We start from the raw sequence: 14,759 nt of genomic DNA on the forward strand, positions 1-14,759 counted from the left end.
TTTGACGAAATGAGTATAGGATAGGACGGGGGAGGTAAAGGACTTAAGGAGATACCTGCTAAAATATTTCCGTCTACTAGAAAAAGCTGAATAAAGGATTTTCTCTAGGAGAAAGCTATAGGCATGATTTAGATAGATCAAATTGAATTGTAATAGTGATTAGGCAGTAGGCTCCACTTTACTACAATCCGATAGGATAAGGGCTACGAAGACCGCAGAAGACCGCATAGAACCGCAGGAAAAACCGCGATAGACCGCATAGAGGGCTGCAAAGACCGCAGAAGACCGCATAGACAGCTAGTAGGAAATACTATGATTGACCGCAGAGGACCGCAGAGAACCATGAGGAGGACCGCACAGGACCGAAAAGGACCGCTAGAAGGCCCATATAATAGTATAATCCTCCTTTTCTTTCTAAGTCTACACTTCATATCAGAGAAACCAATTTTGAAAAGAGATTATTATGATATATTAGTAGTAGAATATAGAATTTCAAGATAAATAGTTAACTAGAGAATCTAAGCTCTCTGATAATACCCTTAATACCTATTTTAGCTGTATGTAGGGGGTTATGTACACTCAACGAAGAAGTCTCAGATGAAGATAGGGTCAGGTACTGATATCGAAATATATATTTCTTACCTCATACACCTAGCCAGCAATAATTATTACTAAACCTCTCTATTAGAACTTAGAAATATACTAGTACTGGCAGGTCTAGGTATTTTAAATAGTAGATTTTCTATATACGAGTATATTTCATCTGTTTTCATAGTGGCTGATGCTGAAATACAGTAAATGTTTATGAAGGGACCAAAACAGTGTTTAATAACAGTAATTAAATGGGATGAATCATCAATTTATGTAGCCGAAAAGAGAAGGTCTTGGTAGAATTATGCAATTGCGGTTCACCGTGGTGAAGACCGCAAGGGACCGCGGTTCACTATGGTGCGGTCTCAACCCCCGAATTCGAGACCGCAAGACCGTGCGGTCCGGTCCGCGGTCCTCGACCTAAGGACCAAGACCGCACCATGCAGAGGCCTACTCCCAGCGTGACTCCGAGGAGTATACGATGGAGTATACGGCGACTCCAGATATACTCCCCAGGAGTAGATCAGGAGTAGGAGGAGCTAGATATATAAGGACACTCATTTCGCACCATGTATTTAGTTCTTCGCGATCAATTGCACATTGTTACTTGGTTACTACCTTTGGTACTTTGCACTTCACAGTTCACCTTTAAGACAACCCAACCTACAAGTAGGGGATTCACCCAGTGGTAACACTTGGTGATTGACTTACTTGGCGCGCACTTCTGGCACGTTCTGCAAGATACTCAACAGGACCCGAACCCGACGTAAGGCCTTGCATAGCAACGGTACGGTTGAGAGATACTCTTGGAATCCGCAGTTGGAACTAGGCAAGTATAACCCGTGGACCTTCTAACTCACAGTGACCAGTCGGCACCGCGTAACAACTTAATCTAGAAAAGTAGCCGCCCGATAATAAAGTATTATTAAGAGATACTAACTTATTATAGAGGCGAAGTACGCGCCGGTAGTCCTTTTTAGTTCTCGGGAGACGGCACGTAAGATTTCTGAGTTATTATAGTTATCAAAATCCACGACGAAGGTAAAGTTAGTGTCCGGATCCTTAGTCCTAGTTATTATAAGGGCGTATATTAATCGTTGGCTTAGTAGGATAGGATAAGAGGGGAGGCTAAATAGTAGGAGGCCGCTACTAGACGCTCCTAGCGCGTATTTATAGTTTATCTATCGTCGCTCTCTATACCGGCCGCTCGCGAAATCTTTCCCTATACCAAAATGTACAAATACGCCTTTTGACAGCCTACCCTGCACCCTAGGCGGTCTTCGGGTGAAGAATATTCAGGTAGGTGAACTACCGCCTGAAGCCGCCTAAAGCACCCTAAAGCGGGCCCGGGTAAAGCGGCGAGGCGCCCAGCACCGAACGATGGGCGCTAGGTAAGCCCGGCCATACTTTTGGCTGTTGTATGTTTTTAAATCTGGGTCAATTTTTTGATTAGGAGGACAAGTGCTCTTGCCGCTTTGCTCTTCTTCAGCCTCTTCAGCCCATTTCGCTTGAATGCCCTGACGACTCTCTATTCTTCACCCGAACGCCCCGAAGATCTCTGAAGCAGCCTCTCGGCTAAACTTTCCAAGTCTCCTCCTATCCCTTCTACTTGAGTCCTAAGCCCTCTGTTTGCTTTTTTTGGTGGCCTAATCCTGATCGGAGCTAATCACGGAAATAGATTCACCGTGACCATTAAGCCCGTCTAGTCTAGTCTTGGCTATGTCCTCTCTAAGGATACTGTGAATATTCTGACCGAAGAAGAGAAATGATTAGCTCGCTTCGACGCAAACGATTAGAACTAAAGAGCTCTCCCGTATCCGAACAAGGAGCTTTACCTATTAAAGATGAACTTAATTAATAAAATAGGTTGGATTTCTTTAATAAGGATGTGTTACGGACCTCAAGAGGCGCGGGGGCCGCAGTTATTTGAGGACAACGGAGGGCCAATCATCCCACGGACGCTAAGGATTAGCGTTGTCACGTGCGTTTCGGTATACTTGGGCGAGCCCCGGCAGGGCCCCAAGGCAGACACTCTGGGCGGAAGCCAGAAACGGCCTACGGCTAACCGTCACAACCAATACCCGCTTACTCCATGAGACGGTTAGCGCGACGCAGGAAACGGCCACCATTTTACCAACACCCAGATTACACCACAAGTGCAAGGACCCGGTAAAACCACACGTGACGCCAAGGATATACTCCCAGCGTGACTCCAAGGAGTAGGCGATGGGGTATACGGTGACTCCAGATCTACTCCCAGGGAGTAGGTCGGGAGTAGGAAGGGCTAGATATATAAGGACACTCATTTCGCATCATGTATTTAGTTCTTCGCGATCAATCATTCAAGTTACTAGGACAGCACCTTTCCTACATTGTTACTCGGTTACTACCTTTAGTACTTTGCACTTCACAGTTCACCTTCAAGACAACCCAACCTACAAGTAGGGGATTCACTCAGTGGTAACACTTAGTGATTGACTTACTTGGCGCGCACTTCTGGCACGTTCTGCAAGATACTCAACAGGATCCATCCCGCAGTAAGGCCTCGCGAGGCAACGGTACGATTGAGAGATACTCTTGGAATCCGCAGTTGGAATTAGGCAAGCATAACCCGTGAACATTCTAACTCACAGTGACCGGTCGGCAACGCGTAACACATTGATCGCCCTGTCTTTGAACCGTGAAGCAAAGTCATCATGGCAGGCAACGACAGCATCCCACGAGGAAAGACTCCTCGCCCTCCAGCGGCGCGAGAGGACGACTGGGAGGACGAGCAGGAGAGAAAGATCCAGGCACTTCAGGAAACCATCAAAAGACTTGAAAGCAACCTGAACACCCTGGGAGGCAACTACAATGAACATGCAGCAAGCGTGAAGGACCACATGGAGCAACTCCATGCACAGGTCGTCGCTTCTGCACCAGCGACTGCTATCGGAGCACCGAAGCTTCCAAAGGCTGAGACCTTTGACGGTACACGAAGCAAGCTACGAGGGTTCCTTACTCAGATGGACATCCATATCGACGTCAACAAGGGACGCCTCATTACCGAAGGAAGTAAAGTCATCTTCGTGTCAGCCTACCTCAGAGGACAGGCGTGGGATTGGCTTGAACCCTACATCAGGGAGTACTACGAAAAAGTCAACACCGAATGGTCTACCACCACTCAAGCTATCTTCACTAGCTACACCACGTTCAGACAACACCTGGAACGAACTTTCGGTGACATTGACGCCAAGAAAACAGCTGAGCGAAAGCTGAAGCGCATCCGACAGACCGGATCAGCATCAACCTACACGGCCGAATTCATGCAACTTGCAGCGATATTGCAATGGGAAGACTACGCTTTGATCCCGTACTACGACCACGGACTCAAGCCGCACATCAAAGATGAACTCGCACGAATCGACCGACCCGATACCATGGAAAAACTCATCGACACAGCGGTACGGATTGACAACCGTCTGTATGACCGACAAATGGAGAAAAGAGAAATTGAAGGATGGCGCCGAGGCACTGGCCGGCCATCACACCATCGCTACGACAAACGACCAAACAGACCTAGTAGGGACAGCGATCCCTATGGACCACGACCAATGGAGCTCGACGCAGCGAGGCTCCCAACCGAAGAAGAAAAACGACGAAAAGATAACAACTTATGCTTTGAATGTGGAAAAGCAGGACATCGGGCGCGTGAGTGCCACAATCGGCGCAACAACGCAAAGCCATGGGCGCGTGAGCGTAACGGACGCAACAACGCAAAACCACAACAGCTACGGGCAACTCAAGACGAGGTACGACCCCAACAACTCAGGGCCACTCACGACGGAGCGGAGCGCCTGAAGGAAGCCATTACCAAGGCTACTCCAGATGAGTATGAGCACCTGAAGGACCAGGTCACCAAGTGGGCTACCGAGAAGCCACTGGTTAGGAAAGGACCCAAGGTCAAACAACCAATCCAAGACGAAGTCGACAAACTATTGGCCAAATGGACAACTTTGAGTCCAGAGCAAATCGATGAGCTACGGCAACGATCGAAGGGAAAAACCACGGACACCTTCGAAAGCAACGACGAATACCGCGGCCTGAACAGCGCAGAGCACGCGACGGAGTTTCCCGAGATTGATTGGGAAAATATTGAGAGTCAAGGGTGGACCCAGTACGGTCCCTGGAACACCACCGACTCCCAGGAACTATCCGACGATTCCCAGGAGTGGGGCGTAGGGATCCTGAAGACACCAATCGAGACACCAGGAACCCCGGAGATCCCAGAAACTCCACCCCAGCTCCCAGAAACGGATACTACTGTACAGCCTCAGAAGAAACCCCAGAAGGCGGAAGTGATTGCAGACATCAACCGCATACAGAATGAACTCCACGGCTTATTCAGGAATCATGAGGGAGACATCGGCAACAAGATCGACCGAACACTCGAACTCACCAACCAACTATACGAACTACACAAACTGAAACCTGAAATTGAGGATGGGTTTTGCCCATGTTGGCAGACTCAGTGTTCGTGCCAAGGATACGCTCGACACCCGGATCACCGACTAAGATCTACGACCGGATGTTACGACAATGACTGCATGACACACTATCAAGGAAAGATCGACAGAAGCCTGGAACCCAAGCCGCTACGATGGGAAAAGAAACCTAATTGGAGCCCAGAATACGCGGGACTCTGGCACGGAGACCGGAGGATAAACAACGAACAACACCTTGCAGCAACTGCGTGGGGAGCACATGTGAAAGTTACTGCCAACATCATGCTTCGACCAACTAGAGTGATGATCGATTCAGGAGCTGCAGGAAACTTCATGAGCCCATTGTACAAACAGAAGTACAAGATCCAAGGCGTGGAGAAGCCACGGCCAACACCAATCATCGGTCTAAACGGAGAAAGCCTAGGACCAGGGATCACGCACGAAAGCGGACCACTGCCAATGGTCATTGGAGACCACTTCGAGATCATCAACTTCGACGTCACACACCTCGGAGAATATGATGTGGTGCTTGGAGTACCTTGGTTGAGGAAACATAACCCAGCCATCGACTGGCGAGTAGGAAATATCGTCTTCGACAGATGCTCGTGTCGACAGACTACGCAGGTGTGGACCGGGAGAAATGAACCCATGACGCTGAAGAGACCTAGCTCGGGGGAAGCAGGAACTCATGAGAACCCTCACGAAGGAGAACTTAAGGGGAGTTTTCGGCCAGGAGGCAGGCCCAACAAACGAACAAGCGACATCAGAGACATCGCCACCACGGAACAACGACCAGACATGACAGACGAGGAACTAAGTGAATATGTTCTCGTCCAAGACGACGCAACGACCCTCTGTGCAACAGGATCACCAGAGGAAGAGCACAAGATTCCTGAGGAATACATGGAATTCCAGGATGTGTTTACGCCACCACCAGACGGTGAGCTACCAGAGCATGGTCCGTTTGACCATGAGATCAAGATCAAGGACGGCCAAGAACCAAAGTTCATGCCGATTTACCCACTGTCGCAGAAGGAGTCAGCGACACTGAAGGAATATATTGAGGACAACCTCAAGAAGGGGAACATTCAACACTCGAAATCGTCAGCAGGATACCCAATCCTGTTTGTACCCAAGAAGGGAGGAGAACTCAGAATGTGCGTTGACTACCGACAACTCAACGACATTACCCTCAAGGACCGGCATCCACTACCGTTAATCAACGAAATCCAAGACATCATTCAGGGAGCGAAATACTTCAGCAAATACGACATTACCAACGCCTACAACCGACTTAGGATCAAGGAAGGGGACGAATGGAAAACGGCATTCAGGACCAAATTCGGACACTTCGAATACAAGGTCATGCCATTCGGACTCACCAACGCACCAGCATCGTTTCAACGATTCATCTTTCACGTTTTGAACGGATACCTCGACAAGTTCGTCATCGCGTACCTTGATGACATCCTCGTATTCTCGAAAACCGAGGAAGAACACATCCAGCACAACAAGATGGTGCTACAACGGTTAAGGGAGGCAAAGGTCACGCTCAAGCTCAAGAAATGTGAATTCCACGTCCGGAACACCAGTTTTCTCGGATACACCATTAGTCCCGACGGATTAGGGATGGAAGAAGACAAGGTCAGAAGCATCCTCGAATGGCCAACACCAACGTGCGTCAAAGACGTACAGAGCTTTCTTGGACTTGCCAACTACTATCGGAAATTGATACCGCAGTACTCGAAGTATGCGGCCGGACTCTACCGATTCACCAAAAAGGGAATACCGTTCAAATGGGACGACGAGGCGGAAAAGTCGTTCACCGCACTCAAAGGAATGTACAACAAACCAGCCGGACAGGCAATTGTTGCGACATTCAACTACGACTCACCGATCATCATCGAAACCGACGCATCAGACTTCGCGCTCGGAGCACAACTCATGCAACCAGGAAAGGACGGCAAGCTCAGACCTGTCGCTTTCTGGTCCCGCAAGATGATCCCAGCAGAGCTCAACTACGATGTCCACGACAAGGAACTACTGGCTATAGTGTCGGCATTCCAAACATGGAGGGCATACTTGGAAGGAGCAAAACATACTGTGACGGTCAGGACGGACCACCACAACTTGACATACTTCACCACAACAAAGAAACTCACTCGACGACAAGCCAGATACGCAGAAACACTGGCCGAATACGATTTCAAGATCGTACACTGCAAGGGGACTGAGAACGCAGTAGCGGACGCGCTAAGTCGACGACCGGACTACGAACTTGGAACCAAGGAGGCAGTACCCGCGATCCTAACCACGGATCAGGAAGGAAACATCGTTTACAACCATCAAACACTCGCAGCAACCAGCGAATTGCAAAACGACGAATGGATCGACAGGATTCGAGAAGCAACCACCAATGACGAATCCATACAGAAGATCCTAGGCAACAGCACTGCACTAACCAGGGACGGCTTAGTCTACATCCACAGTCTAGTGTACGTTCCTGGGAACCTTCAAAACGAAATCATCAAATTGCACCACGACGAAACAACACAAGGACACCACGGAATTGAGAAGACCATCGAGAAAATTACACGAAATTATTACATCCCAGCGTTACACAGAAAAGTCAAAAAGTACATTCAACAATGCGATTCATGTCAACGGAACAAATCATCGCGACACGCACCATACGGAGAACTGAAATTGGCGGAAACACCGAAACAACCATGGGAATGGATTACCATGGACTTCATCACGAAGCTACCCATTTCGGAGGGTAACGACATGATTATGGTAGTCGTCGACCGACTAACCAAATATGCATACATGATACCGACAACGGAAACCATCGATGCACGACAGATGGCCAACCTACTACTCAGATATGTATTCACCAATCATGGAACACCGAGCAAGATTACCTCGGATAGGGACAAGCTGTTCACATCCAACATGTGGCAGTCACTGGCGGATCAACTTGGCATCGAGCATAGACTCTCTACCGCGTACCATCCGCAAACCAATGGACAAACGGAACGGGTCAACCAGACCTTAGAACAATACCTTCGACACTACGTGAACTTCCAGCAAGACGACTGGGCAGGATTACTACCAATGGCGCAGTTCGCATACAACAATGCAATGCATGCAACCACGAAAGAAACGCCTTTCTTCGCAAATTATGGGCTTAATCCCACTATTATCGGAGAACCAATCGGAAAACAACCACTCGCGGAGTCATCTCGACTATTGGCGACTGGCTTGAAACAGCTTCATCTACAACTGTCAAGGGACATCGAGTTTCTCAACATGCGCATGAAATTCTACTACGACCAATCGCGCCAGGAGGCGCCGGACTTTCAAAGGGGGGAGAAAGTTTACCTCTTGCGACGCAACATTCGCACCAGACGACCCAGCGCGAAACTCGACCACCTCAAATTGGGACCATTTGAAATCGCGGAAAAAATAGGACCGCTCAATTATCGTCTAAAGCTACCTAACGGCATGCGACGCATCCATGCAACCTTTCATGTCTCATTATTGGAAAAAGCACCCAAAAACGCCGAAATCGCTACCAATGTGGAAGTAGAAGAAGAAACAGAAAACGAATATGAGGTCGAACAAATCCTGAACATGAACAAGGTCAGCGGAAAGCCTCACTACCTGGTGAAATGGAAAGGATACGATACAACGGAGAACACTTGGGAACCTATCGAGAACCTGATGGGCTGCCACCGGCTGGTTCGGCAGTTCCACCAACGCCACCCACGGAGAGGCCCAGGTCGCCCCAGAAAGACGGCGACATCGGATTCATCTCCAGCATCTGGGTCAGAGTAGGATTCTCTGACGTGGCGGCAAGAGCGCGAGCATCCTCGGCATCGGCGAGACGATCCAGCTCCGCAAGATCCTCAGCACTGAGAGGATCCTCAGCATCCAACTGCTCCATTATCTCGGCATCGTGACTCAACATCCGATCATTACGAGTTCGCAAGAATTGTCGTTGCTTGCGGAGACGAATAATTTTCATCATTATTTCCATCTGTTGTTGCTCGGCTTGAGCGAGCTCATCATCAACTTTCTTCTGTTCACGAAGCACCTTCTGCCATTCGGACTCGCTGTGGAACTTCTTCGCACATTTGCGACCGCGACGGGTGCATTCGGCACAATTACGGTGCTTCGAGTCCATCACACAATCAACACCACGGGAAAGACAATGTTCGCAAGGCGACTCGGAAACGGACCCGTTGGTCAGAATGGACTGGTATTGGATGAGCCTATTTTGTTTGCGAGTCTTGTTATCAACAGGCATGTTGCAAGGGGGACATGGCCGATGGGGAAATCAGAAAAAGAAGAAAAACATGCACTTACCTGAGGGGGAGAGGCCAACGTTTAAATCCTTTGAGGACAAAGGACAAGGAAGGAGGGGATGATGTTACGGACCTCAAGAGGCGCGGGGGCCGCAGTTATTTGAGGACAACGGAGGGCCAATCATCCCACGGACGCTAAGGATTAGCGTTGTCACGTGCGTTTCGGTATACTTGGGCGAGCCCCGGCAGGGCCCCAAGGCAGACACTCTGGGCGGAAGCCAGAAACGGCCTACGGCTAACCGTCACAACCAATACCCGCTTACTCCATGAGACGGTTAGCGCGACGCAGGAAACGGCCACCATTTTACCAACACCCAGATTACACCACAAGTGCAAGGACCCGGTAAAACCACACGTGACGCCAAGGATATACTCCCAGCGTGACTCCAAGGAGTAGGCGATGGGGTATACGGTGACTCCAGATCTACTCCCAGGGAGTAGGTCGGGAGTAGGAAGGGCTAGATATATAAGGACACTCATTTCGCATCATGTATTTAGTTCTTCGCGATCAATCATTCAAGTTACTAGGACAGCACCTTTCCTACATTGTTACTCGGTTACTACCTTTAGTACTTTGCACTTCACAGTTCACCTTCAAGACAACCCAACCTACAAGTAGGGGATTCACTCAGTGGTAACACTTAGTGATTGACTTACTTGGCGCGCACTTCTGGCACGTTCTGCAAGATACTCAACAGGATCCATCCCGCAGTAAGGCCTCGCGAGGCAACGGTACGATTGAGAGATACTCTTGGAATCCGCAGTTGGAATTAGGCAAGCATAACCCGTGAACATTCTAACTCACAGTGACCGGTCGGCAACGCGTAACAGGATGTTCCTTCATCATGTATAGTCTAATAAATCAATGATTCTCTTCGCACGTGAAAATGCCTTGATTACATACATCGTATTAAACCGTTTTCGTGAATGTCGTCCGGGCTGCGAAGCCCGACGTTGCTACCTCCTCGCGGTGTAGCCGTGTAGAAGCGAAAGGCCTATTAGATCTAGGTCTAAGCCTATTAAATTGAACTCCCGAAGGATTAAATAAATGCCTTATTTATTTACGTATATGCTAATAGAAAAGGTAAATCCTACTAGTGTCGATAATTCTAACGGGAAAGTAGCTATCGCTTTTGACCTACTATTTATGTTTACGTCGTTACTTTTGAATACTGCCTAAGACTTAGCTTCTATTAATCCCTAATTCGTATAATAGGAATCGCTAGAAATTGCCTATATAAGCTGCTAAGGCTCGTACCTTCGGTCCTCTTTAGCGTGCTACTTAATTCTTTGATGCTATAGTCTTATATTAATAATCTGTCGCTACTGCGGAGGTTTAACGGAGAAAATCTCCGTAGGGAGTATTATATATTAGTACTGTCTAGCTGCAAGAAACCTTTTCCAAAACGCAGAGTTACCTAGATGACCTTAATAAGTAGTAAATAAGAATTTAATATAAAAATGGAAGATTTAATAATACATAGCGGTGCTTTGTAGATATAATATAGAAAAAAAGCTATAAAATGCTTCTTCACTTTAGATAGTCTAATCCGAATAGTGATAGTGTAGGCTAGTGATAGTTAAAGAAATATGTGCGTAGTAACTGGGTAGTAGTATTCTAGCTAATTTTTTACGCTTATAATGTGGCCTTAGATATGGCTGCGATATAAAACCGTACCTAGTCGATTTCAGTTGTCACTCTTAGAAAATGCCCGATATACAATCACCTAGGCTATCACGGATGGATAGACGTCGCCTATATAAAGGAGCTACGCAGATATCGAGTTCGTGGCAAGAACTCTCCGTCCACTTACCAGAAGGGACAGCCGAGATGTCGCTGGACGCGGCGCTTACAATATCCGCCAACGTAATTTAACGTTGCGGCTAGGAATCGGAGATAATTGCAAGTATTTGAGATTTTATTGAGTTTGCTACATTCTTCGCAAGGCAAAATGCAAAAATGGGCGCCGCCGTTGAAGCTTAGAGTTGTCACCGAGTCATTCCCTTGTCCTGCGTCATTTTATATCAAGACCTCCTATCGCCAAACTCATATCTCCTTCACAAACCCCACTTCAATCAGCTTATCAGTTGGCAGCCGGAGGTTAGCCGTTTTGTTCCTCGTATTTTCTCGGATCCACAAAAAAATGCGTAACAATATTTTTCGGATGAGCGCTGTCTCGGGGTTGATTTTCATCTGCTCCTTCCCCACAATGTAGAGCACCTTGTGTGAATATGCTGCTTCCAAATTAGCGATTTCAGAAGTAGTAAAGGCGTAGGCATCCCTGCTGCCCTCCACTGTCGCGTTTTCCGGGGCCACGGAATCCCTTTCCCCATCCTTGTGGCCGGGAGGTTTTCTCGATTTTAAATATTTCCGGACCTGGTCGGTGATCACGCTCGCCAAGTTGGGTGTGATGATTTCATCATTATATCCATAACGAACAACCAGTCGGTAACAATGTGGTATTGCCAAACGCGACACAGTAAAGCGATTCTCAGCGGAGACTGAAGGTTGCTCGAGAGGGCGTAGATGGAAGAAGACAACCACCTCCGGCAAGGAGGTGAGCTTAAGTACAAACTGGCTGAACACGATCGGAGTCGTCTCGCCCGCTTTGTCGAAAAAAATACCAAGACCACGGGTGATGCTGACGGGAATATTGTCGTATCGTTTGGATAGGGAGATTTGGCCATCTGGGCTGGACATGACGAAATGTGAAGTTGGAAAGCGGTCCTCAGCTTCGGCGAACCACTGCTGTTCTTTACCATATCGCCACAAAAGAAACAAAATTGCAAGAATTGCAGCGAGCGCAATCGTGAACCAGGCTCCTTCAGGCACCTTGGTCAGCGCCGACGAGAGATAAGTACCATCCAGGCAGGCCATGGTGAGCCACGGGAGGAAGATAATGTAGGGGCTGATTCGCCAGACGAACATTGCAGCCAGAGATACCATGCAAGTGTCGAAAAATGTCACGAACATGACGCATACGCCGTACGCATTGCCCAGGGACGTGGTCTAAGGGATATAAAATGAGTTTCTGGAAAAAGTGAAACAGCGAGAGAAAGCCGCCACGCCTTACATTGTTATAGATCGACGCGATCAAGACGGTGCCAATCATAAGCAGCCAATTCGCGATCGGAATGAAGAGCTGCCCGTAGAATACCCGAGAAGTGTGGATGACTTTGATCTGAGGGAAATATGAGAGTTTCATCACTTGCGCAAGAAGCTACCAGCATTGTCAGAGTGAGATCTTCCCCTTAATAAAAGAGTTACAACTCTCACCTGGAAGGTTGCGGTAATGATGGCCTGCGAGGCAACGATAGCAGCTAGTATGGCAATAATCAAGGCTGGATAGAGAGTTCCAGGTGGGGCTGAATTGAAAAAGGGGTTCGAATACGCCTCTGGGTGGACGCTTAGATACGCTGCCTGGCCAATATATGCTAGTAAGAGGCACGGAAACGTATAGCACAGCCAGCTTATCTGGATTGCTCTGCGGCTGAAAGCACCTAGGTCCGCAAAGAGGGCTTCCACACCTGTGAAGGCGAGCAAGATACCACCTAGCATCTTCCATCCGTCTGTTCTGTTACGAATCAAGAATTCAAATGCGAGGCCAGGGTTGAAAGCCTGGAAAACACCGGCCTCATAATTAGCGAGGTTGTATATCCCGAATGCCGCATTAATGCCAAGCCAGATAATCACGATCGGCGAGAACGCATAGGACAATTTTGTGATTCCCAACGGTTGAATGAAAAATAGTGCGATAAGAATAGCATCAGTGACACCAATCACTGTGCCCTTGGATATGTTTGGCTGCACAACCTTAATACCTTGAACGGCTCCAAGAACAGACTGGGCTGGAGTGAGCAGGCCATCAGCCAGCACCATGGTGACGGCCAAGACTCCGATCACTTTCAGCAGCCATCGCGCGAATTGACTGGACTCTAGGCTGTGGCGCACCATCTGTCCAGCGTGCTCTAGATCGCCGGACAAGTACCGTTTCATCTGGACCAACGAAGCTTCCCGTGGATCACGGCAGGTGATATTCATCTGTGAATGAGTCAGCTTTTTGTGTGTGTGTGTGAGAGAGAGAGAGAGGGATCGCGAGGAGCACTTACATAGCGACTGAGGAGGGAATAGGTACTGAAAGTGCCACCTTCGCCGTCGTTATCGGCATGAAGTATTACCAGCACATACTTGACAGTTACCATCATGAATAGACTCCAAATGATAATGGAGAGGGCACCTAGCAGGTCTTTTGGAGAGGGAGGGGACGAGAAGGTGGATGAGAAGACGTAGAGGGGACTAGTGCCAATATCGCCATAAATGACGCCGATAGATTGATATGCCAGCCATAGCAGCATCTTGCCTTTGAATACCTGTTGATGGTGAGTGGCGTTCGCCCTCAACGGTCCCTCATGGTTGCGTTGCCTACCTGTCTCTGCTTGAAGTCGCCCGGGTTTCGCAACCCGGGGTCATCGTCTGGCTGCTCATCGGCTGAGACCCCGCTACTGACCCGCACTGGGATCTTGGAGTGGGAACGGATATTGTAAATACTCTCCTGAATTTCTTCTTGATGAGGTTGGGCGATCGATTGCGAAGTGGAGCCAGCCGGGCCCATGATTGATCCCTCGTCGCAGGATCGAGGCTGTTGCAGCTCATCTCCCTCGTGCGGGGGATCTGCAATCCTGAGTGTCGCCATACTCCCAGAAAATATACAGTGAACGGTCAAACCGACAATGAGACATATATTGTGAGGGGAAGTGACGACATTTGTGTCTTTCGGGATGGTGACGCAGTCTAAAGCCAAAATCGAAGTGGACCTTCCGCTGCTTCATCAAAGCTTACCGCTCGAACTTACGACATGAATGAGGTAAAGATTTCAGTCTCCAGCGTTCTCGCCTTAGCCTGACAATAATGTGGCTTGAAAAGCCATGGAACGGTGGAATAGTAATACCACATGGCGAACTTGCACTAGAACACGGATAGCGTGGGGCAAAACACAGGCACCAAGGCATGCGGGATTATGCGTGCTTAAAGAGTAAGCCGTCGCAGCTACACGTTCTGTGACAGGGCCCGATAAATATTCCCTCATACCTACCTACCTGCACAGACAGGTAGGACCAGCGCTATCCAGGAATCAGTAATACTGTCTATGCCACAACATCGACGGTTTCTTACTTGTTCATCGCGGCACCATTTGACCGCCAGCCCCAGGTGCAGTTTTAATAAATATTTCACTTTGCTTAGCCCATACATTGATATACGTTATAAGTTTGGAGATTGAATGCCCCTCGTTGACCAAATAAGGATTTCCATAAG

The 14,759-nt window shown here is 48.4% G+C and overlaps 1 protein-coding gene across 1 annotated transcript; it reads right to left on the reverse strand.

Annotated features, from left to right (window-relative positions):
• Positions 1 to 11,492: 11,492 nt before the first annotated feature.
• N7496_010507 (uncharacterized protein) lies at positions 11,493 to 14,139 on the reverse strand (the record flags this gene model as incomplete). The annotated part of the gene is made up of 5 exons (XM_056703420.1): positions 11,493 to 12,455; positions 12,520 to 12,666; positions 12,723 to 13,487; positions 13,556 to 13,816; positions 13,873 to 14,139. The coding sequence occupies 5 exons, from the start codon at positions 14,137 to 14,139 to the stop codon at positions 11,493 to 11,495; spliced, it is 2,403 nt and encodes an 800-aa protein (XP_056552420.1).
• Between the last annotated feature and the right edge of the window lie 620 nt (positions 14,140 to 14,759).

This window comes from Penicillium cataractarum (assembly GCF_028827025.1).
Source record: "Penicillium cataractarum strain IBT 29864 chromosome Unknown utg000008l, whole genome shotgun sequence".
In the NCBI taxonomy this organism is placed as follows: domain Eukaryota; kingdom Fungi; phylum Ascomycota; class Eurotiomycetes; order Eurotiales; family Aspergillaceae; genus Penicillium; species Penicillium cataractarum.